General features: G+C 41.6%; 1 protein-coding gene across 1 annotated transcript in view; it reads left to right on the top strand.

The window, feature by feature from the left end:
* Nucleotides 1-23925, top strand: part of MET (MET proto-oncogene, receptor tyrosine kinase) — a 118838-nt gene that overhangs the window by 12014 nt on the left and 82899 nt on the right. The window contains exon 2 of the mRNA XM_081038784.1: nucleotides 17565-18766. Coding sequence (XP_080894910.1) covers nucleotides 17579-18766 — 1188 coding nt within the window. The 5' untranslated portion in view covers nucleotides 17565-17578. The remainder of the gene's footprint in view (nucleotides 1-17564; nucleotides 18767-23925) is intronic.

The following is a 23925-nucleotide window of genomic DNA, read 5'->3' on the forward strand; positions in this document are numbered from 1 at the left end:
TGCTCATGTGGAGCCTCTTCTCTTCATTCCCTACACGCATTTGTTTGGTGGTCTCATCCAATCTCAAGGCTTTCCGTGCCATTGATATGCAGACAACTTCCTAATTTAAATCTCTAGCCGAGACTTTTCTCCTTAACTCTAGGACTCAAACATTCAACTGCATACGCTCCACTTGGATTCCTGAAAAGTATCTCAAACATGAACGAAACCCCTGATAGTCTCAGGTGCCTGCCTGACTTGCTGCACCCACCAGCTTCTCCACGTCTGGAACTGGCGAAGCCATTCTCCCAGTCAAAAAGCCAAACGCCTTGGGGTATTCGTGACTTCTTGTTTTCTCACACACCTCATATTCAAATCCATCAGTAAATCCTGTTCTGTCTTCAACCTGTAACCTGAATTCAGCCACCTTTTGTCATTCGCCACTTCCTTCTGGCCCAGGCTACCACTGTCATTCCCATGGGCTTCTACAGCAGCCCCCAACTGGTCTCACTTCCCCGCTTTGCCCTGCAGCACCCCCCACCCCCAGCCACCAACAATCTTCCCCAACACAATGTCAAGGCGGTTCCCTTCCGTCCTAATCAATTACTGCCTTGCTCTGATCAATCAACGCCCTGAACTGGCTCCGTGTCACTCCACTGAAATCCCAGGCCTCTCAGCGGCCCACAGGCCCTAGGAGCTCTGATTCTTTGTCCTCTCATCTGATCTTCCGGTCACCGAGGCCCAGGCTTCCTGGCCCCTTTGCTGTACCTCAAACATACTGGGCATGCTCTCAGTAGGACCTTCTTGCCTCTGCTCAGAAATCCCTTTTCACATCTTAAATGGCTGAGTCCTCTCCTCCTCTGCCCTCTCCTTAGAAGTCGCCTTCTCAGCATCTCAAAGCTACAAACCTCTCCCACCACCTTCCCTCTAGATGTGCCTGATCCCCCAACCCTGCTCTTCTCTCTTTTTTTGTTCGCCCGTAACACTAATCAGCTTCTGATACATACATGATCTACTTGTTATATAATTTGCCGTTTGAATCCACTTGCTGGAAAGTAAGTTCCACAAAAGCAAGAATGTTTATTTTGTTTACTGATGTACCCTAAGCACTTCACACATAGTAGGGCCTCAGTAAATCCATGTCAAATTTAGTCTCAAGTAGCTGTTGGGCATACAAAGCTGATGCTTGAGGGATGAATTTCTAGACTTTGGCAGTTCTGAGATGAAGATACAGATATGAGTCTTCAGTCTGTTCTTAATCTTCATCCTCTGTTGCCTGGACAGATGCAGTGACTTTCCGTCATGTCTTCTGCTGTCTAGCTCCTTTGTAGTCCAAGCCACTCTCCAGACCATCACAACATTTTCTAATTAGAGATATAAGTATGCCGATTTTCATCTCCTCCCAGTGCCTCACCTCTACAGGTGAGGTGCAGACTCTCAACAGAACATACCCAGTTTGCTGTGATGTGGCCCCAGCCTAACCTTCCAGTTTCTTTCAAACCAAGCCCAGCTCACACAGCTTCTGTCCTCGTTACAGCTTCCCCAGCAGCCCTGCGTGTTCTCCCGAGGTGCCTGTGTGTGGGTCCTCTTTCCAAATGGTCTGTCCCTTGCTGTGCCTGAGCACTTCCAGCTTGTCCTGCAAGCTCAAGATCAAGTAATATCTCCACTCTGAAATACTCCGCCTCTGTCTGCCAGTTAGTTCTTCCCTCTGCTCCTCTAGGCATGTGCACCCATCTTTACAGCACCACCTGGAATGTGGTGGGGCAGGAGGCTGAGACCGCCAGCCAGTGCGCAACACCTGTGTGGTTGAAAACTTATTTTTATAAATATCTCATCCTCCCTCTTTCTGTTTCTCTCTCCTCTCCCTCAAACACACATAGGTTCTACACACACACAAGCACACACACCCCTGTCTGAATTGATCAGTTATATAAATGCAGACCTGCGCACAGTTGTTTTTAAGGTGTCCTAACCTTTTGGTTTATTGATTTTTCAAGGATCCAGAGTGTTTACTGAGTTTTAGAAATTGGATTCTGTACTTATGTACTTATTTTTCTGTACTGTTCTATTTTTGTTAGGATAACTTTGTTTGCCCTTCTCTGTTCATTTGAAAGTATTTAAGATATTTGTAGAAAGCTTTGGTTTGGTTCTTTATTCTCTAATTACTATTGATCTCAGCATAGTGATATATGCTTTAAAATTTTCTCCCAATACTGTTAGAATTGCATTATGTTCACCCAAGGAGTTCACATGTATACAAAAACGTGGCTATGTTTGGCTTTCCTTCCATTCACAGTATTTTCATGATTTCTAAAACTCTTTTTCCTCCTTTGCCTGAAAAAGAAAAGGTAATATACTGACAAAATACACCTTGAAAAAGATTCCTAGCTCATTCCACTGCCAGAGAGTCTACTTGCTATCTTTGATTTCCGAGAAAAGTTCCCAGGTGTGAGCCAAATAAAATTCAGACAGACCCTAAGAATTAAGTGGAAGTGGTGTTACAGGAGAACATCCACTTCATTTGACCGCTCTGTGTTTCAGGGTCAGGGCCTGGCCTGTGGTACCCTCAGGCCTCTCTTTGTCTCTCTGGATGTTGCTTTTTCTTTACATAACAGCCACCATGACAAGAACGGGGTCCATTCACCAGCAGCCATTTGATTTCTGCTTTAGGTAACACCAAAGGAGATTGATCAGTTAAACCCAATCCTGAACACAGTTTCTCTCTTTTGGAATTTACCGTGACTTATGATGAGGACATTTTCAAACATGGAAGGAGGGAAGTGTCTGATTCATTAATGAGTAATGCACCAGCTTCCTCCCCAACTTGTCTCCTTTCAGTGTTTCACATTCTGATGGTTTCAGTCAGGTTTAACCTATTCAAACCCTGTATTTGAATGCAACTGGGGAAAGTTGCTAGACTTATTTTAACTTACATACTTAGATGTTGTTCAAATACGATTTACAGATTCCTGTTATTCAGTGTTCCTGGACTAATTGAACAAAATCTGGTAGCACTTCTGCACAATCTGAACTATAAAATTACATCTATCCATTGAGCTAAAAAGTATTTTTAAAGGATTTCAAGCTTGTTGGCACTCTCTTAATATTGAAAGTTCAATCTTCACATTTTCAAAGGCAATGAAACATTCTTGCCTGACCTGCAACATATTAATGGGACAAAAGCCTGTCCATCAGTCAGAACTCTGACTTCAATATGCTTTCTGAATAGGACTTTTTACAATGTGCACAATGATAAAACAAATGTTCATTTATTCTTCTTTCCCAGAAGTTGAATACTTTCAACCATTCTTAAAAGGACAAAGATGTTTACTAACAGATTATGAATGTATCTCGAGAATATAATGGAATTCTATTCTTTTTATCTTTTACTACAGCAGAGTTGGACAATGACCTCAATCATATGTTACAACTGGAAAATGCATAGTTGGCTTTTTCTTGTGCTATGATTCAGTCATTTTCAACTGTTTTTTTTTTTAAAGGACATTTTGGATAAATAACTTTTTTTTTTAAATTTTTTGTTAGAGAATATTGGAGAACAGTTTGTTTTTCCAGGGCCCATCAGCTCCAAGTCATGTTGCCGTTTTCAATCTTTAGTTGCAGGGGGCGCAGCCCACCATCCCATGTGGGAATTGAACCAGCGATCTTATTGTTGAGAGCTCACGCTCCAATCAATTGAGCCATTTGGCTGCCCCCCATTTTCAAATTTTTAAAATGTTTATTGGAAGAAGAAAGGAGGCAATATTAGATAAGCATCTGAATAAAAGCACTATTTTGGTCTTATGCAAAGTAACAACATCTGTATAATAATCAAGAATCAGTGTTTAGAGGAGCCCCTAGAAACATTAATTATCACACATGAAAATTATTCCTCTACCATGTTTAACTTGTTTTCTCCTATAGCCAATATGTTTGAATTTTTAATAAGCTTGTTTATTATAAATAAACTATGCAAATTAATCTAGGAATATTTTATGTTTCAGAAATTTCATGTCAATGACAAGTTGCCATATACAGAACAATTTTTCTACACAAGCACACAATCTTTTCCATGATTTTTAGTAAAAAAAGAAAAGAATCTTTACTCCCTTTCATATAGTTATACATTCCCATGATATTTAAAACCACCTGTTAGGAACAGGTTAACCTGATAATCACTTGGGAAACAGCATGTTTGAGACACAGCAACAAAACAACAAAAACAACAAAATTGCATGCAGTTTCGCAGCATGTATGTGCTACAAAAACCTTAAAAATACTGTTCTGCCCCAACAGATAATTAGGTTCAGCCAAAATCTTTTTAATCAGAGTTCTGTTAGTAAAAAAGGGTTATTGTTTCTTTATTTTTCTTTATTTGCTTACAACTAAGATTGTCACATAAAATATATTCATGGGACATACTTGTACTAAAAAAAGGTACATGTTGTTTATCTGAAATTCAAATTTAACTAGGCATCCTATGTCTTTATTTGCTAAAGCCTCAGTGGGGATATGGGTTTATTCTTCTCTAAAGAGGTAAAGTAATGGTTACTTATTTGTTCTTCCTAAGTATAGAAGGCCCTTATCATGGCCTTTTTCTCGGAGGACAACTTAAGAGGGACTTCAAGAACTTGAAATGGGTTTAAGGAAAACCACAAGATAGCCAAAGGGTGGGAAATAAGAAATAACACTATTTAATCTGTAGATGAGAGAACTGTGGTGATGAAACAGTCACCAAGTATTTGGAGTGGGCTCACCCAAGACTGTGCCAAGTTCCTCATTTTTGACAAGGGCAGGCAAAAACTGACTAAAATACAACTTAAGATGATAAGCATGGTAGCTACACTTATTGAATACCAGTGTATGTGACATAATTGAATGCCAATGTCTCATAATTTATCTCTTACCCTCATGGCCAACCTGCAAGATATGTACCATTATCCCCATGTTTAAAATGAGGAAATTGACACTTGGAGTCAGAAGGTATGTAAATGGTAAAGCCCAGATTCATATCACATCAAATCTGTCTGACCCCAAAACCCATACTCTCTCTGCTACACCCCACCTCTTCTCCAGAAGGTTTTATAAACTATTAGGAAGAATATTGTCAAGCAAACTAGTCTGAATATTAGACATAAGATTGACTCATGGATATTTGGGTCACTTAAATGCAGTTGTAATAAAAGGGCAATTGGGACCTGCGAGATCCAAACTGGAGAAGGTAAACCTGTGCTTTTGTCCTTCCATGAACACATTAAAATTACAAAAAGTGTAGAACAATCAACCTGGAGAACCATCTAAGTCTAGCTTAACAGAAGTTTTATAACTAAGGATATAAAGAAGAAGCCACATTGAGACTGATAGGAGGGACAGAGATGCAGAACAGGTGACCCCACACTTAACAGGTGGCAGTTGAGAATAGGGAGGGATATCTCAGCCACTAAAGTTCCCTGTACTGGAGGAGCGAGGGACCCTAGCCCCACACCCGGCTCCCCAGCCCAGAATACTGGTGCTGGGAAAAGAAACCCCCACCACATCTGGCTTTGAAAAACAGTGGGATTCGGACTGTCCGGGTGGGATGGAAGGCTGCAGAAAACCCAGATGTCTTCTTTTTTTTAAAAAGATTTTATTGGGGAAGGGAAACAGGACTTTATTGGGGAACAGTGTGTACTTCCAGGACTTTTTGATTTTTTTCCAAGTCAAGTTGTTGTCCTTTCAATCTTAGTTGTGGAGGGTGCCGTTCAGCTTCAAGTTGTTGTCCTTTCAGTCTTAGTTGTGGGGAGCGCAGCTCAGCTCCAGGTCCAGTTGCCGTTGCTAGTTGCAGGGGGCACAGCCCACCATCCTTTGTGGGAGTCCAACCGACAACCTTGTGGTGGAGAGGACGCGCTCCAGCCCGCTGAGCCATGGATGTCTTCTTAAAGGGCCCGCACACAGACTCACTCGCTTGCAGGCACTCACCTTGGGCTCTGGCAGAGGGACGGCAACACAGAGGGTGTCAGAGACATACGGGGAGAGACTTGAGTTGTGTGGCTTTGAGGTGGGGACTGGAGGAACAGTCACTATTTTCCATGTGTGGGGTCCTCCTCTCATGTAGCCAGCAGGTGGGAACCATGTTTCCTGTGTCGAGCCCTCCCCCTACACAGACAAATCTGAATCAGAATTGGTTTGGTGAGCTCTGCTTGTTCCACCCTGGAGACTCCCTGGGACCGTTCCCCACCCAATTCACTCCATGCCTGAGATACTTAGTGAGCAGCCAGCCCTGCCTGCATTGCTCTCTTTCTTGGACAACTGCCAGTGACCTGCAGCTCCAGGAGGGAAGCCACTGGCCTCGGTGTGCTCTGAGACTTTTGCTGAGTAGCTCCAGCCCAACACTGGCACCAAACCAGAATCTACATTAGCCTGATGACTACAATTTTTCCCACTCTGGTGAAGACCCCACCTCACCCAATTCTGTACCACATGAGACTTCATCAATGACTGAATTTTATAGGAGGAGGCAGGTTGCAACAGGCTTTAGCCTGTCCTGGCTTTTTGTGGAGCTATCCTAGGCCTGGTACTGGTGGCAGCCATCCTCGGTTCTCAGCATGGCCTCTTTCACGCACCTCCAGGTTTAGCACAGGCAGTGACCAATCCCAGATCACTTTGTAACTCCTACCAGGGAGTCCCCTGCCAGTCAAAGGGATGGGGTGACCTGAGCCTGCACTGGAGCCCCTCCTAAGAGGCCCCAGAATGAACATACTTGGAGGTTCGCTTTATACCACAACAGAAAACTATCCAACAAGCCCCATAAGTGGCACACACAAAGGGTGGTCTCAACAGGAACCAGAGCCCACTGGGACGAATCCCACTCAAAGAGTAAGCCCCCACCCCCACCCAGCAGCCCTTAAGCTGTGGATGTGGCCAAACCACACAGCCAGTTAGCATGAGGGCCAATCCCACCTACTGCCTTGCCAATAGCAATAAGGCTCAATTATTACAGGAGGGCACACACAACCCACACAAGGGACACTCCTGGAACAGGTGACCAGGAGGACTGTGCCAGGGCCCCACAGGGCACCTACTATATAAGGTCACCCAGCCAAGACTGGGAGACATAGCAGCCCTACCTAGTGCATAGAAATACAGAGAGGCAGCCAAAATGAGGAAATTAACACATTCTAAGTGAAAGAACAGGAAAAAAACTCCAGAAAAAGAACTAAATGAAATGGAGACAAGCAACCTACCAGGTACATAGTTCAAAACAGTGGTTATAAGGATGCTTATTGAGAACTTCAACAAAGAGATAGTAAGCATAAAAAAGAATACAGAAACCATAAAAAAGAACCACTCTGAAACAAATAATACAATAACAGAAATAAAGAGTGTACTAGAAGTAAACACTAGCAAACTGCATGAAGCAGAGGATCTTATTAGTGATTTGGAAGAAAACACCCAGTAGGAAAGGCAAAAAAAAAAAAAAAACGGGATAGTTTAAGGGGTCTCTGGGACAATATCAAGTGTACCAACATTCACATCATAGGGGTACCAGAAAGAGAAGAGAGTGCAAGGAATTGCAAACCTATTGGAAGAAATAATGACTGAAACTTTTGTAACCTGGTGAAGGAAATAAACATACAAGCCCAAGAAGCACAGAGAGTCCCAAACACGATTAACCCACACAGGCCCACACCAAGACACATCATAATTAAAGTGGCAAGGGTTAAAAGACAAAGAGAGAATCCAAAAAGGCAAGAAAAAGGCAACTAGCGACTTATAAGGGAGCTCCCATAAGATTGTCAGCTGATTTCTCAGCAGAAGCGTTACAAGCCAGAAGTGATTGGCATGAAATATTCAAACTGATGAAAAGTAAGGACCTACTCAACAAGGATGTCATTTAAAATCGAAGGACAGATAAAGAGCTTCCCAGACAAAAATAAAAAGCTAAAGGAGTTTATCACCACCAAATCAGTATTACAAGGAATGTTAGAGGGACTTCTTTAACATGAAAAAAAATCAAAATTTTGAATAATCAAATGGCAATAGCTACATATCTATCAATAATTACTTTCAATGTAAATAGATTAAATGCTCCACTCAAAAAATAGGAGGGTTGAATGGATCAGAAAATAAAACCCTTCTATATGCTGCCTACAAGAGACTCGCTTCAGATGGAAAGACACACACGGAAAGTAAAGGGATGGAAAAAGATATTTCATAAAAATGGAAACAAACAAACAAAGGACCCAGTGATCTCACTTCAGGGCATTTATCTGAAGAAACCCAAAACACTACTTCAGGGGTCCTGTGCATCCAGATGTTCATTGCAGTATTGTTCACAATGGCCAAGATGTGGAGGAGCCTGGGTGTCTGTTGATGGATGACTGGATAAAGAGCAGCGTATGTATGTACATACATACAGTGGCATATTGCTCAGCCATGGAAAGGAATGGGTTCTTGCCATCTGCAGTGGCATGGATGGGCCTGGAGGGAATTGTGCTGAGTGGAGTGTGTCAGACAGAGAAAGACAGATGCAATGTGATTTCATTTAAATGTGGAATCTAAAGAACAAAATAAACAAAATGGAACCAAACCCATAGATACAGAGAACATTTTGATGGTTGCCAAAATGGAGGCAGTTGGGAGGTAGGAGAAAAGGGCAAAGGGATTAAAAAGTACAAATTGGTTTTTACAAAGTAGTCATGGGGGTGTAGGGTATAGCATAAGGAGTATAGTCAATAATATTGTAATAACTATGTATGGTGTCAAATGGGTACTAGATTTATCAGGGTATTGATAGGATAGAGGTTGGGCAGCAGGGTGAAAAAGTTGAAGGGATTAAGTGCAAGTTGGTAGTTACAAGCTACTCATGGGGATATAAAGTAAAGCACAGGAAACATCAATAATATAATAATTATGTGTAGTGCTAGGTGGTTACTAGACTAGTCGGGTGGGGGAATCACTTCTTAAATTATATAAATGTCTAACCACTATGCTATACACCTGAAATTAATATAAAATAATATTGAATGTCAACTGTAATTGAAAATTTTAAAAGCGTGACAAATGGATGGTGAAGGGGAATAAAAGGTCCAAATTTCCAGGTATAAAACAAGTAACTCATGGGGATGTAATATACAGCACAGGGAATATAGTCAATAATATGGTGATAGCATGGTACGGTGTCAGATGGTTGCTGGATTTATCATGGTCATCACTTCTTTAGGTATATGAATGTGGAATAACTATGGTGTACCCCTGAAACTAATATATCTGTAGACTGTACAATTTCTGAGGGTAGAAACTTTCAGTATCTCAACAAGAGTATGGTATGCAATAAGTGCTCACAAATATGTGATTAATATTGTTGACATAATATAATATGACATCATAAGTAGTGACTTTTTAAATACAGTATTTTAAATGACATCAGAAATCTCTTATTGGATCTTCTTTCCTTAATTTTGTTTTTATAGGCCTACTTTTAAAGTTCATGGAAATCACATCTATGTAGAGAGGTCTAAGGGTTTGCCTTAGGATTTCACTCTGGCATGTCCTCCTGGAGAGTTAGCCATGACCGTTTTTATGACTAATTTCCGTAATATGGGACCTCAGCCATTTTCCATCATCATAAATCCCTTTTATACACTTAAAAGCAGGATTGAATGTTTGCTATGTCTTATATTTTGATTTCACTTTGATACATTATTTCTATCTTGAGATTATGTTAAGCAAATATTGTGGGAGAATTTGAAATTATATAGCAGAAAATAAAAACTAGTATAACACCTCAGAAACTTTAATAGATGTGTCCACATGCAAAGTGAAATATTTAAAGCAATTCTTCAAATAGAAAAAGAAACTACCATTTTCTAATTACTTGAATACATGACGTTGTTTATACACCTATCTTTGTGTTTGAATTCATAGGTTTGTAGTATCTTTGAGTGCACATTCTTTAGTCAGGATTTTTTTAGGAGCAAGGAATAAAAAAACTCACAATGAAACTGCTGATGAAAAAAGAAAGAGAAGGAAAAGAAGAAAGAACAAATCGCCGTTTCCTATTAGCTTAAGACCTGGCGGGTGCAGAGGCTCGAGCAGGACCATCAGGAACCTGCTTTCCTCCACATCTGAGCTCGCCTGCCCCTTGGCTCAGTGTCCTGCACAGGCATGCTTTCTCCTCACAGTGGCAGAGATGGTCATCAGAAACTCCGAGTTATCATCTTTAGTTCGTGTGATCTTTGAAGGAGAAAGGTCCTCTCACAGTATCTATATTGAGTCCCTAAAAAGATTCTGATTGGCGTTGCTTTGGTCACCTGCTCACCCCTGACCAAGCTGCGGGTCAGAAGAATAGAGTTCACTGAAAGGCCAGCCTGGTTTACCAGCTCACCTGTGGGGAGGCCGTGTGATTGACATCCCATGAGATAGCAGAGAGAGAGTTTTCAAAAGAGTTGCCCGTAGTGGAGACAGTGGCTGCTGGGCAGGTGAACGCACATGTTTACTAAATTATTATCCCTTTTGACTAAAAACATCTTCCAGGAAATGCAAATAATTTGAAACAATTCAAATAAGTATCATACTTTAAAAGATTAGAAATACATTCAGAAGAACTAGATTACGTATTTATCACATTTTAGGTAATATTTTGGTTTCACTGAATCTCAGTTTGGTCATTTGAAAACATGGGAATAATGCTTACTTTCAAAGAAATGCAGATTAGAAGAAATGATGTAATTGACAGTATCTTGTACACTATAAAGTGCTATCTATATAGTTATAAAATATTATGTGGTTTCTAAGAAAATTAATTCCTAAAGAAAGCAAACTCACCTATGTCACAGTTTGGAAAGTCTCTTTTATAAAATGTATGCCATTACACCTGTTGAGTTTTTTCCTGAGGAATTAGTACTTGAATAAACTCACAGATTTGCCTTGTGACAGGTTTTTGTTGATGAGGACGATAGTAGTGAAGATAGGCACAGGTAAGCTACTCGATAAATTCTTAGAGAATTAAACATATTGCTAGATTTCTAAGGAATGAAAAGACCGATGGAAGCTAGTGTAATGATAAAACTAGAGGCAGTCGATGGCAGACAGAGAGTAACTGGCCTGGGGGTTCGGCCAGTATTTGTAGCTAACAGAGTGCCCTCTTTATAGGAAACACTCCTAAATGCCCGTGGTTTAATGACCAAGGTGCCATGGAGATAATCACTCCCAGGAAATGTTTTGCCGGTGAAATTATCTTAGCTATCAACTGAAAAGAAATAAATGTTTTATGCATGACTCAGTTTCACTTGCTATGTGAGAATTAATTAGTCAGTCTATTTGAATCATCTTTAAGTGCTCCTTTTAGTAAAGAACTTAAAGTTAGTTAAATGGCCAGGATTATTTCAGAAAGAAGGGGGGCGGGGGGAAAGAAACAGTAAAAAGACATTGTATATTGAAAACTTGATCCAGGCACATCACAGGAATAAATGTATCAAGATAAAAGTACATGAAAATTGAAAGTATTTCTGGAGTCACTACCAATATAAATATTAAAATTGCTCACATAGATCGATTTGGCAGAATAGATAGATAGATAGACAGACAGACAGACAGACAGATAGATAGATGGAGAAGAGAAAGCGGCGTATGCCAACTCAATGGCAGTGAAGTAAAATGTAATTGCAGAAAACCATCTCAGAAGTTGAAAATTATTAGAGTTGGAAAATACTTTAGAATTCATTAGTTCAACCCAGGTGTATTCTTGTAAATGTTTAATACCCATCCCTTCAGGGGAGATAAAAAGCCCTGATTTGTAGTGTTAGCCTATTTCTATGGTATAAATACACCCACCACGACCAATTTCAAGCTACTTAAGATGAGGTCACTGAACATGAGTTGGGAAGAGATGCACCCATAGGCTCCAGCACATGACTGGCTCAACACTATGATTTTACACATAAGAAAGCAACTGAGGCCAGAGGAGTTGGCGACTGGCTTTGGGCCGTACGACTGTGCAGCGGCACTGCCACTGACACTCAGCTTCTACCCCTTGCTGCCCCTCTGTTGTGGTGCATGAGGAGGAAAGGACCATGACTGACTGACGGGTCAGCCCACATAACTCCCCTAGCCTGGTCAAGGTCCCCTTTCGGGGTCCCCATAGACCTTTTCACATGGAGTTTAAACTGTGGTCTGTTTATCTACTTCCCTACTCGTCTGGGATCTCACTGACAACTGTTTTAGTCATTTTTGTGTCATCAGCCCTCTGCACAGTATCTGGAACATAGTTGATGTTCAAAAGGTGTGTTGAAGGCATGAACAGATGATAATAAACACTTAACTGGCCTACTGTGTGCCACGCACTGCTCTTTTGATTGCATTAGCTTGGGGAATGCTCGAGTGAGGTAGGTACTATACTCCTCCCAGATTCCCGACGAGGAAATAGAGGCTCAGAGAAATTACTTACCAAGGTCACACAGGCAGTGAATGGATTCTGTCTCCAGAGCCTGTGCACTTGACCAGTCAGCTGTCACTCAGTAAACTGGCAGTGTCATCAGGGTACACAGCTCAGCAAAAGACTACTTCCACAAAGTCTCCCTCCATTCCTTATGAATGACACAACCATTTCCCAGAGCAGAACTGGTCCGACCAACAAACCCCTTTGTTAATGGTGGAGGGCCTACATTAGTTGAAATGATTAAGGAAATGGGGTGTTTACGTTTTCTCATTGAGGATTAAACAGAAACCCGTATTTTAATTAAAAATCCAATTGTTGACAATTGTCCCTAGTTTCATTTTTTTGCTTTAATTAAAAAAGGAACCTTTTCTTTGATTTTTCAGTCTGAAACATGGCATCACCATTTGCTATCAAAAGAATGTGAAGAAGGTGTAGGAGACTGGGTTACTGGCTCCAGGGGTGTTCTGCAAGATTTTTTCTTTAAATAGAAAAACTATCCTCCTTCCCTGCTGGTTTTCCTACAATTTGCTGTCTCATCAAGTAAGATAACAAAAAAGCCCAGTAGTGCATTTGTACATTTTGTTGGATTCTAGTTAATTGAGGTTTAGTACTGTGAGTGAACTAATGTACCAACCTTGAGATATGAACCTTGTTTTTAAAACATGATTTAATATGATACCTCAGATTAAAAAAAAAAAATCATTTTGAAGGCTCCTTCAAAAACCGGAAGGAAAAAAGGCATTCGCCCTTTGTCCTACATTAATGGGCATCAACTGAGAAGCAGATTGGTTGTTAGGCCTTTTTTCCTTTTGACAGTAATGGTTCATTTATTTTCTTCCTTTATTATTTTCTCCGAGAAAAAATATGGTGATAAATAATGTATTAGGCTAATGTTCCTAATTTAAAAGCTACACCAGTACCATATTGAGAAGAGCATTTAATTTTTCTGCGTAATCTAGTCTAGAAGGTTTAGATACATATTTGCAGTTCGTATTTGTCTTCTCATGGGACAACCTGTCCCAAATCCTTTTCTTCTACTCCTTCTCATCCCCGCCACCAGTGCCCCAAATTTTCTACCTCATTTCAAAACAATGAGAATTAGATATAAAAAGAGCAAGTACAATACCTTACGTGTATATTTCTATACACTATATAACAAAGTGCTTTCAGAGATGAGAGATCTTTTTGATATTTAAAAACATCATGTAAGGGAATCAAACCCTGGAACCCAAGAGGTTGGTGAATCCCCTGAATTCACAACTGGAGAGGGGCAGGGTGGGGACCAGAGCTCGACCGGCTGCCAGAGACGCAGCGGCACTGGTCAGGAAGCATTTAAGGGCCTGGACAGGTGCGTGTGAGCCAGGTGTGACACTGAACCTGGTTCTAACTGTGTGACTTTGGCAAGTTTGCTCAACTAGAAGAGGAGAATAATAAGCCTCATACGTCACGGGGTGTTTAGGAAGAGTAATGCAGAGGGTTTAGTAGAATGCCTGGCGTATGATAAGCACTCAATACATGTTATTATTCTATGATTTATCTTCCACTTCGTTTTGCCCTCAAGAACTACTACAATTTTCCAGCCTTCAAAGCCTGTATCCCCAATCACATGCCTTCATTTGGATCCTGAAATCATTGTATCCTTGACCTTCTGCCTTTGTTTGTTCCGTATCTCATAAATGTGGAGAGGAAATCATAATGCATGGTAGTTTATCTCAAAGGAGCCCTCAGAGCTACTGAGCAATCTTTTCTTTCATTTCTTGCCGACCTGTTCGCATGCCCAGCTGCAGCTATTCTAAACCTCGTCCTCTCCCTGAAGTCCCTAATCCCTCTCTACGTCCATCACTTTCAGCAGATGGTCACATACTCTGATTTATTTTTAAAACATTGGGATCATGTGCCCTGAACTCTCTCAGTGTCCTTATACTTCATCTGACTTCTCATCCTCTCCTTTGTCTCAGATGCACTGACTTGTCTTATGTGCCAGGGCTCTTGGAAATGCCTCTCTTTGCTCCTTTGGAATGTTGCCCCAATAATTTGTATCTCCCTCATTTGACCTCTGGTTTCCCCAGCTCTCCAGGGTCAGCAACTTGCAGTTCTCCCAACCGGGCCAAATGCTCACGCCTGCCTCCACATCTTCACACAGATTGTTCTGCCGTCTAGGAATTTCCATCCTCCAGGGCCCTTCAAGACTCAGCTCTAGCATCTTTTCCAATCAGGTTGGCTGCCCTTCCTCACATTCCCATAACTGTCCATCAACACACAGCCACCACCAAGTGTGTGTGAGCCTCCTGGTGAAAGGCGTCCTGTCTCTGCACTCCCAGCACCCAACACTGCCTGGCCCGTAGTAAACACCAATAAATGTTAGCGGAAGAAAGGGCGGTCTACACATCAGCGTATGTCTTTCCTACAATTTAAGAATAAACTCCTCTTGACCCTGACATTGCCTTCTGCTTGTTCTTCCTTTGACAAACATTCCACTTCCTCACCACGTTCCTTGCGATTCAGCCTCAAATACCACTACTGAACCCACTGAAACTACTCGTGAAGGTGCACAAAGAGCCTTGTGTGGACCACATACCCCCACACCTTGCCCCAAGCCTCTCTCTTGGCCTGGCTTTTGTGACTACGCAGTGGACATTCACTTGATGCCTCACTAAACTTATTATAATTTCGTTGACTCCTTCACTGGTTTTCCAAGATTTGGTTCATTTGCCTTCTCTTCTTTCACCTTGTCTCTCCTTGAACACTCTTGGTTTTAACCATCACCTCTGTACAAATAACATGCAAAGTTTACTTCTAGTCCAACTAGAATCCAGTTACTCCACCAACACCATGCCTTGTAGTGCAGAGATGGCAGTCACTTGGCACTCACACTTCCACTTGGCACTGTCTCACCCACGACGGATATGGTCTCACCCACGATGGGTATTGTCTCTCCCACGACGGACATTGTATCCCCCAAGACCGATTGTGCCTATTTCCCAGGAAGGGCAGGCTTCTCCAAGGAATCCTTCTCATTATTCTCCTCTATTGTTTGACACAAATGTTCTCTAGGCTTGAAATCTTCATTCTTCACTTATGCCAGACACCTGCTTCCTGGTGAACAATGTAAAACCTACTAGTCATCCCTGAAGTAGAACATTTTCACTCCTTTCTCAATATCACATCAAACTCAACATGTGTAAAACCAGCTAATTGCATTCCCCAATCTTCAGCCAGGTTTCCTCCTCCTGACCACCCGAGCTCTGTAAGTTGTTCCACTTTTTCCCAGATGACCGCTAATCATCTTTACCTTCTCCTTTGTACTTCACCAATTTAGGTGTCGATCTTATTTATTCAAAGATGTCTCTCATTTACCCCTTTCTATTCTTGGGGCCACCATCTTGGCTGGCTCTTATTACCTGGTCACAGGCTGTAATAATAGCTTGTCATCTGGTCTTCCCATCGCCAGGTTCTCCCTGCTCTAAGCCACCTTGCCTTCCTAGAGTGAAACCTTGGTTATGTGGTTCTCCAGCCCAAAACCTGTCAATGACTTTCTATCACCTCTTAAATAAAGCCCCAATTCCTATCAAATTCAATAGGGTAAAATTATCTTTGATTTTGGAGTCAAAAGGATTTGGATTCAAGTCTGGCTACTATATTTACCTGTTCTGTGACTTTAAACTCATTGCTTAAATTTTATTCACTCATTTATTCAGCACATATTTATTTAACACCTACTGTGTTCCAGACTCTATGCCAAGTACTTGGGATAAAGTGATAAGCCAAACAGGTAAGGTCCTTGCTCTCCTGGACCTACAGCACAGTAGACTTAGCCCTATTTTTCATAATCGTAGTAATCCTAAGAACAGGCCGTGCCTCCATCTCGATGCTTTTAGCTTTTGGTTTGTGCTACACAGGGCATTCTAATACCCTGCCATGTATTAAAATTATTTGTATATGTGTGTTATCTTTCAACCACATTGTCAGTTCGCTGAAGGTAGGGGCCATCTCCCATTTCCATAGTGCAAACAGAGCTGTGCACATACTACTAGTTGCTCAGTGAGTTCTGTTGTGCTTTTGTAGACCCAGGGTTAGACTACGGAATAGTTACAATGTGTAGTATGTTTTTAGATACTCCCTTTGTCCTTTCAGAATTATGCATTTAAAAAAAGGAAGAAAGTAATACCTATTTCGTTTCTGTTTGCTCTAAGGCCTCTCCTTCCAACCTACTACCCAGCCAATAACCCAGCCGATAACCGGTATAAGCTGAACTCGCTGTGTTTATAACTTGGGCACCTTAAGTTTCTAAAAACTGAATAACAAGTCCACTCATGCTTCCTAGTAGAAATATTGTCCATGTGCATAAAACAGAATGTTAAAATAATGTTCTTTTTACTAAATAGCTTTGACTTGGTAATGAACAGTATGTTGTTTTTCCCTGAGAAATAATTCTAGGACTTTAGTCCTGAAGATCATATTTTATTTTATACATTTTCAGCTCGCTGTTTTTATGTTCCCAATGATCTTACATTAAGTTAAGCATTTGTTTATCCAAAACAATAGGTCAACTATAGCCAAGTTATAACCATACCTTTCCTCTGCACACAGAATTCCATTATAAACAGCATGTGATCATATTGCTTCTAGAATTTATGATTGTTTTCTTCCAAAAGGAAGCTAAATTTAGCCTAGTAATTCTGCATGCTCCCAAGGAAACAATGCCTGCTGTGATTTCTAGAATAAATGAATCTGAACCACAATTCCTTTACTTGACTAACTGAGAAAGTTTAAATATCAATGTAGTCATTAGCCACCGATATTAAACCACATTAGAAACCAGCAAGGGGCTAAGAAAGATACTTGCTATGTGTCTGACTTCATTGCCGAATGAATCTAACCTCGTGGTTCTCAGGCAGGCCCTTAATACAGAACATTGTTTGCATCTCAGATAGTTCACTAAAATTCCTCCATCGTGGTTTGAGTTCTAAAATTAGACTATGTAGAGTCATGTCCAACTGCACAAGGCATCTTTATGTGAAACAGCCAGAGGTGGTTTGTTTTTTTCATTCGATTAAAATGCCCAGCTAGGAAGCTCTGTGTCTAGTAGTTTAAGTGGTATGCTTCTTTCCGTCTCTTCTTCGTTTCTAACGGCAGCTGAATTGCTCTCGCCTTGGACGTGTTTTGGCAGATACCCGGTTCACCATGAAGGCGCTGGCTGTGCTCGCCCCTGGCCTCCTCGTGCACCTGTTGGCCTTGGTGCAGGCGAGCGGCGCGGAGTGCCGAGCGGCGCTCGAGAAGTCTGCGACGAACGTGAACATGAGGTACCAGCTCCCCAACTTCACGGCGGACACGCGCATCCAGAACGTGGTGGTCCACAAGCACCTGGTGTACCTGGGCGCCGTGAACTACATCTACGTGCTGAATGACACGGACCTGGGCCAGGTGGCCGCGTACAAGACCGGGCCGGTGCTGGAGCACCCGGACTGCGCCCCGTGCCAGGCCTGCAGCCCCGGGGCCAACGCGTCGGCGGGCGTCTGGACCGACGACGTCAACATGGCGCTGCTGGTGGACACCTACTACGACGACCAGCTCATCAGCTGCGGCAGCGCGCGCAGGGGCACGTGCCAGCGGCGCGTGCTGCCGCCCTGGCGGGCCGGCGCGCACTGCATGTTCTCGCCGCCGGCCGGCGACGGGCGCGGCCAGTGCCCCGACTGCGTGGTCAGCGCGCTGGGCTCCCGGGTGCTGCTGTCCGAGCACGACCGCTTCATCAACTTCTTCGTGGGCAACACCGTCAGCTCCGCGTCCCCGCGCGACGGCGCGCTGCACTCCATCTCCGTGCGGCGGCTGAAGGAGACGCAGGACGGCTTCAAGTTCCTCACCGACCAGTCCTACATCGACGTGCTGCCCGAGTTCCGAGACTCGTACCCCATCAAGTATGTGCACGCCTTTGAAAGCAACCGCTTCATTTACTTTCTGACGGTCCAGCGGGAAACGCTGGAGGCTCCGACGTTCCACACGCGCATCGTCAGGTTCTGCGCCGCAGACTCGGGCCTGCACTCGTACGTGGAAATGCCCCTGGAGTGCATCCTCACGGAGAAGCGCAGGAGGAGGTCCCCGAGGCAGGAGGTGTTCAATGTCCTCCAGGCGGCCTCGGTCGGGAAGCCCGGCGCCCATCTCGCCAACCAAATAGGCGTCCACGTGGACGACGACATCCTGTACGCGGCCTTCGCGCAGAGCCAGCCCGACTCCGCCGAGCCGCTGAACCGCTCCGCCGTCTGTGCGTTCCCCATCAAGCTGGTCAACGAATTCTTCAGCAAGGTCGTCAACAAAAACAATGTCAGGTGTCTCCAGCATTTTTATGGACCGAACCACGAGCCCTGCTTCAATAGGGTAAGTCGCTCAGGTTCCCCTCTTGCAAAGTACGAGACGTAAGTCAGAACAGGTGTCAGTCTAGAGAAGAGTATTAAGGAAGGGCTTCTTGCTCCTTGGGAAATGGTCTTAATCCAAAACATTTGCAGATTCTTTCCGAGAAAATTTAGAAATTGAATCTTCGCTTAAAAGTCAAATCACAGCTTGAGAAAAAATTGTGGTAACTAAAAGAAAAAATAAACTAGTTTTACAATTTGGGTTTGCACATTTGCCAACACCAGGTTGTTAAACTTACTTCTCCTAAGCTTTTAGTCGTTCTGGTCCGATGTACACAAAGTGTAACACAACACCAATTCCTGTAAAACATGATTATGGAGATCCCAAGGCAGTCTTTACAACATTTAAAATTAAGCGCTCAAGTTAATTTGTGGCTTTTGAAGGCTTTCTTCTCATGAGGCCCCAATTCCCTCACTAATATGCAAATAAATGGTCAATATTGTCAGCATTACTTAAAGAAACAAGTGAAAATGAAACAAAACAAAATCCCTTCTAAAATGTTGGTAAATAACACATTTTTAATTGAACTAATATACTTCTTTAAATAACATAGAAAACGAGAGAGAAAACCTTCGCTCCCGAATCCCTCCCTTGGATCTTAACATCAGTCATGAGCTTCCCACTTGAATAGACATGTGTCTATCCAGTTGTAGGTTAATACTTTTTATCTAGTTGGTACTGATACGTATAAATGTGAATATTTTTGATCAGTGATTGTTTATCCTTCCATGAAGTGGTATTTTCACAGGACGTATTAGGGAAACTCTTCGTTGCGTTGATTTCGGTATAGTAAAAGCTACCAGCTATGCCTGGGGATTTACCCTGCTAGTCATCAGATCTTGGTGCCAAAGGAAGAGCACAAAATTGAGACCCCACGATGGCCTTGGGCTTTCTTGGCTTGCAACCAGCTTTGAACATACAGACCTGGCTATGCTACTCATGATCGTAATCGAATGAACAAATAGTATAGCTTTTCTACAGACGATTTGACTTTAGAAATGTACATCTCTCTTCTTCTAGCAGTTTTCGATCTAGATAATAAACGTTATAATTGCAAGTAGGAAGAACTTGAAACATGTCCTTGGTGAAAGGAAGTATGTAATTTGCTGAGGGATACCAAGGGTATGTGAATTCAGAAACATTTGGTTCACTTTTGCTGAAATATCTGGGGTACTTCCCCAGATGAAAGCTGCAAGTAATTTTTTTTATATATAACGTTTAGAAACTTCTGCGAAAATGAATTCATCTTGTGGGGAACTACAAACATAACTTCTCTCCTTCCCCGTCCAAAGTCTGTGAATACACATAACATGCATATGCATACATCCCAACTGAGACTTACTCCTCCCTGCATGTGTTTAATATATGTTGCAAACTGTGTAAGAAGCAATGGGATTGCTCATGAGGCTGCCCCTTTCCTTCACTAGAAAATACAAAATAATGAAAGGAAACAAAAGGACTTTCAGAAGCCTGGAGTTAGGAAATAAAAGTGCAATATTAATAGCATTCGAGAAAAAAACACTTTTCCTGCACCCAATGAATTGCTTCAGAAACACAAGTTTAAAAAAATGTCTATTCGGAATTTCTCCATGTCTTGTAGAGCACATGACTTTGCTATTTAAATCTTGTTCTCTTAAAAATTGAAAAGAAACTTAACTTATGAGTTTATATTGATATTTTATTGTTTTGTTTTGTTCATGTCAGCCCCCAAATGTAAAAGTATTTATCAATTCTAGAAATTCCCAAAACACATCTGAACTTTATCGTACACCTTTGACTTTTTTAGTGTTCCAAGGGGAACAAAAAGACAGGGTTATCCAATGAAATACAGGTCAGTTTTATCACTCAGGAAAAATGCCCAAAATGCTCCAGCCACACCTAAAACCATTATCACTCCCATCACACAAATTCTTGTGGAAAACAAGATGGAACTCGCCAACGCAGTCTTCTTACAGGGAAGCCAACTTCTATACTGGCCAAATTCCATAAAGACAAATACCTTCAAACCTCCTCTATTTATTTGCCTGTTTATCTTCCCTGGTTACTGAAGATCAAAATTCTTCCAAGAATGAGACTACCCACATTCTCAGTTTTCATATGCCCGTTCCACAGAAAACCTCAGATCGTACCAATAATCAGCATACAGTCATTTCCAGCTTCATTTCAAAACAAGGCACCTAGAGCTATTACTCACACAAAAACAAAATGATTTACAAAATCAAACCAGTTTGGAAAGACTCTAAGCAATAAGATAACTCCATTTTGTCTTGGCAAATTTACTTGGCAAGCTATCAGGTGACGCTTCTAACAATTTCTTGGAACTGAGTTTTTATTTTGTCATAAAGTTTGGTGAATAGACATGTACATTGTACTTTTTGTTAGCATGTCTAATCAATCAGATCTTTATGGAGGGGCTGCCAGTGTGCTCTGGGGAGAAGGTTAAGAAAGCTGTGGCAGTGATTTCCCGCTGAGGTCTGCCCAGTCCTTAGCATATGAGCACAGCCACAGAAGGGGTTTTCTGGCCCTCCTTCAGCTTCCCTTCCTGTGCAAGAAGGGTTTCTATCACAGGATCAGACAGAGAGAGTGCTAAGAAAGGGTAGGTGTGTCAGGCCTGACTTGCTCCCTGAAGATCACTCATTATGTTGCTTTTCCTGCTCTGACATTTTATGAAACCCTAGCTGTACAAATTCTTCATACACATCTTCTCATATTGAAGACATCACTAAAGCCCTCTTTTGAGTCATCTGATAGTTTCCAGAGCACGTCGTCTTTACCTCCAAGTTCTTTGTGCTTCAGAACTCTGCTTCCACATATGACGCTGTTTCTGGAAACTTACCTCAAGCCACAGGTATAATATTAGTGTCAATTGTATCAGTTGTTCTGTAAGGGTTTATTCTTGATCTCACAATGTTACCATTTTTTGTGTGTATTGCTTTTGAAAGTTATTCTTAAAGGGTTTGTTTAATTGACTTCCAACACTTAGAATTATGAGATTACAGTGGGATTTATAGATGATGTAATACAGAATTGTACACCTGAAATCTATGTAATTTTACTAACAATTGTCACCCCAATAAATTTTAAAAAAAGAATTATGAGATTATATACCCCTAAATATCTTAAATATCTTAACCTCCTTTTTTTACCCGTTCATCAGTGGACCTCTGTAAGCATCTGAAACTAGTATTAATTGAAGTTGTTTTAGACTAATGCATTAGTCCCTGACAGCACATTATTATTCAAAATAAAGTAACCAAGAAAATGCCCCACGACTCAATATGGAGACTTTGTAAAGCCCCAAATTTGGGTAGGGAAAAAACAAACAAACAAACAAACACCTCACATTCTATCTGGGACAAAAAGGATTAAAAATTCAGTTAATTTTAAGCACATTTACTGGAATCTCCCACAGTATCATGTAAAGGATTTATTAACATGACAATGATTCCAGGAAAAAAACTAGAATCAGTACACATTGGCCCTACTTCCTATGAATGAAAATATCGAATAAGGGAATTTTTTAAGCCCCAAGTCTGCGAATACCCTGTTCCCTAAATCTAGCACACTTATTAAGAGAAGTAGAATGATATATTTGGAAAGACTTGTAATCAAATTTAAAATTAAAAAGGGTTCTCTCACCTAGCCAGAAAATGCAGTCATATGTTTTTTGTACAATCTCATTGTCAAAGTTCTGCTCTGTCTATAAGCATTTGAAAGAATGAGTGGAGACTTGCGGCTGACATTTTCATCAACATCTTGGTCATCTTCCTGACCAGTGATTGACCAGTTCAAGGCGGAGTGCATGCCGTTTGGTGCAGACACATCTGAATGAAGTCCTGGCCTGCTGCATACTAGCTGTGCGATGGCTGCCATATTACTTAACTTTTTAGAGCCTCGGCCTCTTCTTTTGTAACCTGCAAGTGACAGTACTTCGCAGGGTTTTGTAAAAAACTGGGATAATCTATCGAATGTGCCTGGCACAATAAGGTGACCATAAACTGAGCTCCTTGGGAGGCGGCATGGTCAAATGGCACGAGACTAACGTCAAAGAGATCTGGGTTCAGATGCGTACCCCACGATTTTCTACCTGCCTGCCAGGAGAGCATCATTTAAACTCTGAACCCGTTTTCTTCCATGCAGGACTACTGTGTGAACAAGTGTAATAATGTTTGTAAAAGACCCTAACTCAGTCCATGGCACATAATAAATAGCAGCAATTATTGTGAGAAATACTTATGTAAAGAAAGGCAAATTCAAATGACTGGGTTGCTTTCTGGAAGAGGCACATTGTGGTTTTATTGCTCATGAGGCTCTCCCTACCTGTTATGAGTGACCCACCTCCATAATGTTTAATTTCTTAAAACAATAGCTAAAAAAAAAAAGAAAAAGAAAAAAAAAGAAAGGGGAGGTGAGGAGTGGTGGTGTTTGGGGGGCAGAGAGAAAGACAATTGAATCAGAAATGTATGGTAACCAATCTAGAAAGTACAAAGTGTGCTGCTTTCCCCAACTTTCAATTCTACCCGCCCATGGCCCTTTAAGATACTGTGCTCATGTAATTTAGTTATACTGTGCATTCAGAAATTTGCACATAATGCAATTAAAAAAAGAACTGAACCTCACAGGATGTTTTTATCAAGCTTCCTTGTTTTTAATTATCATTTATACTCAAATTCAAAGGTAGCCAACCGCTTCCCCAAAAAAAGGAAACTTAAAGTAGTAATTTTCCATCTCCCTCAAAGAGTGCCAAAGTTAAAGGGTCACCACTCAGAACCATCAAAGGAAGAAAGCAGAGTGATTAGAACAATTTTGAATGAAAACAAAAGCAAAACAAGATGCAAACAAGGAATAATAGGAATAGGCAGAAAAGTAAGCATACAGTGATGTTTCTTTATTACTATTATAAAGATGATAGATGAGTAAAATTGGGTTACATTTAAGTTGTAATGGAAGAAAATAATTGCAGCCTTCCATCAGGAAACCACAAGGACCATTATTGATCTGTCATCCTCGGGGCATGTCTCTAATATTTAATAAAATAAACAAAGATTTATAATTCTTTATAAGCCGCCTATCTATAATCTCCCACACCCCACCATTTGAACTGGGAATGTGGAGTCAGTGTT

The sequence above is a fragment of the Rhinolophus hipposideros genome (genome assembly GCF_964194185.1).
Source record: "Rhinolophus hipposideros genome assembly, chromosome: 25".
Classification (NCBI taxonomy): Eukaryota; Metazoa; Chordata; class Mammalia; order Chiroptera; family Rhinolophidae; genus Rhinolophus; species Rhinolophus hipposideros.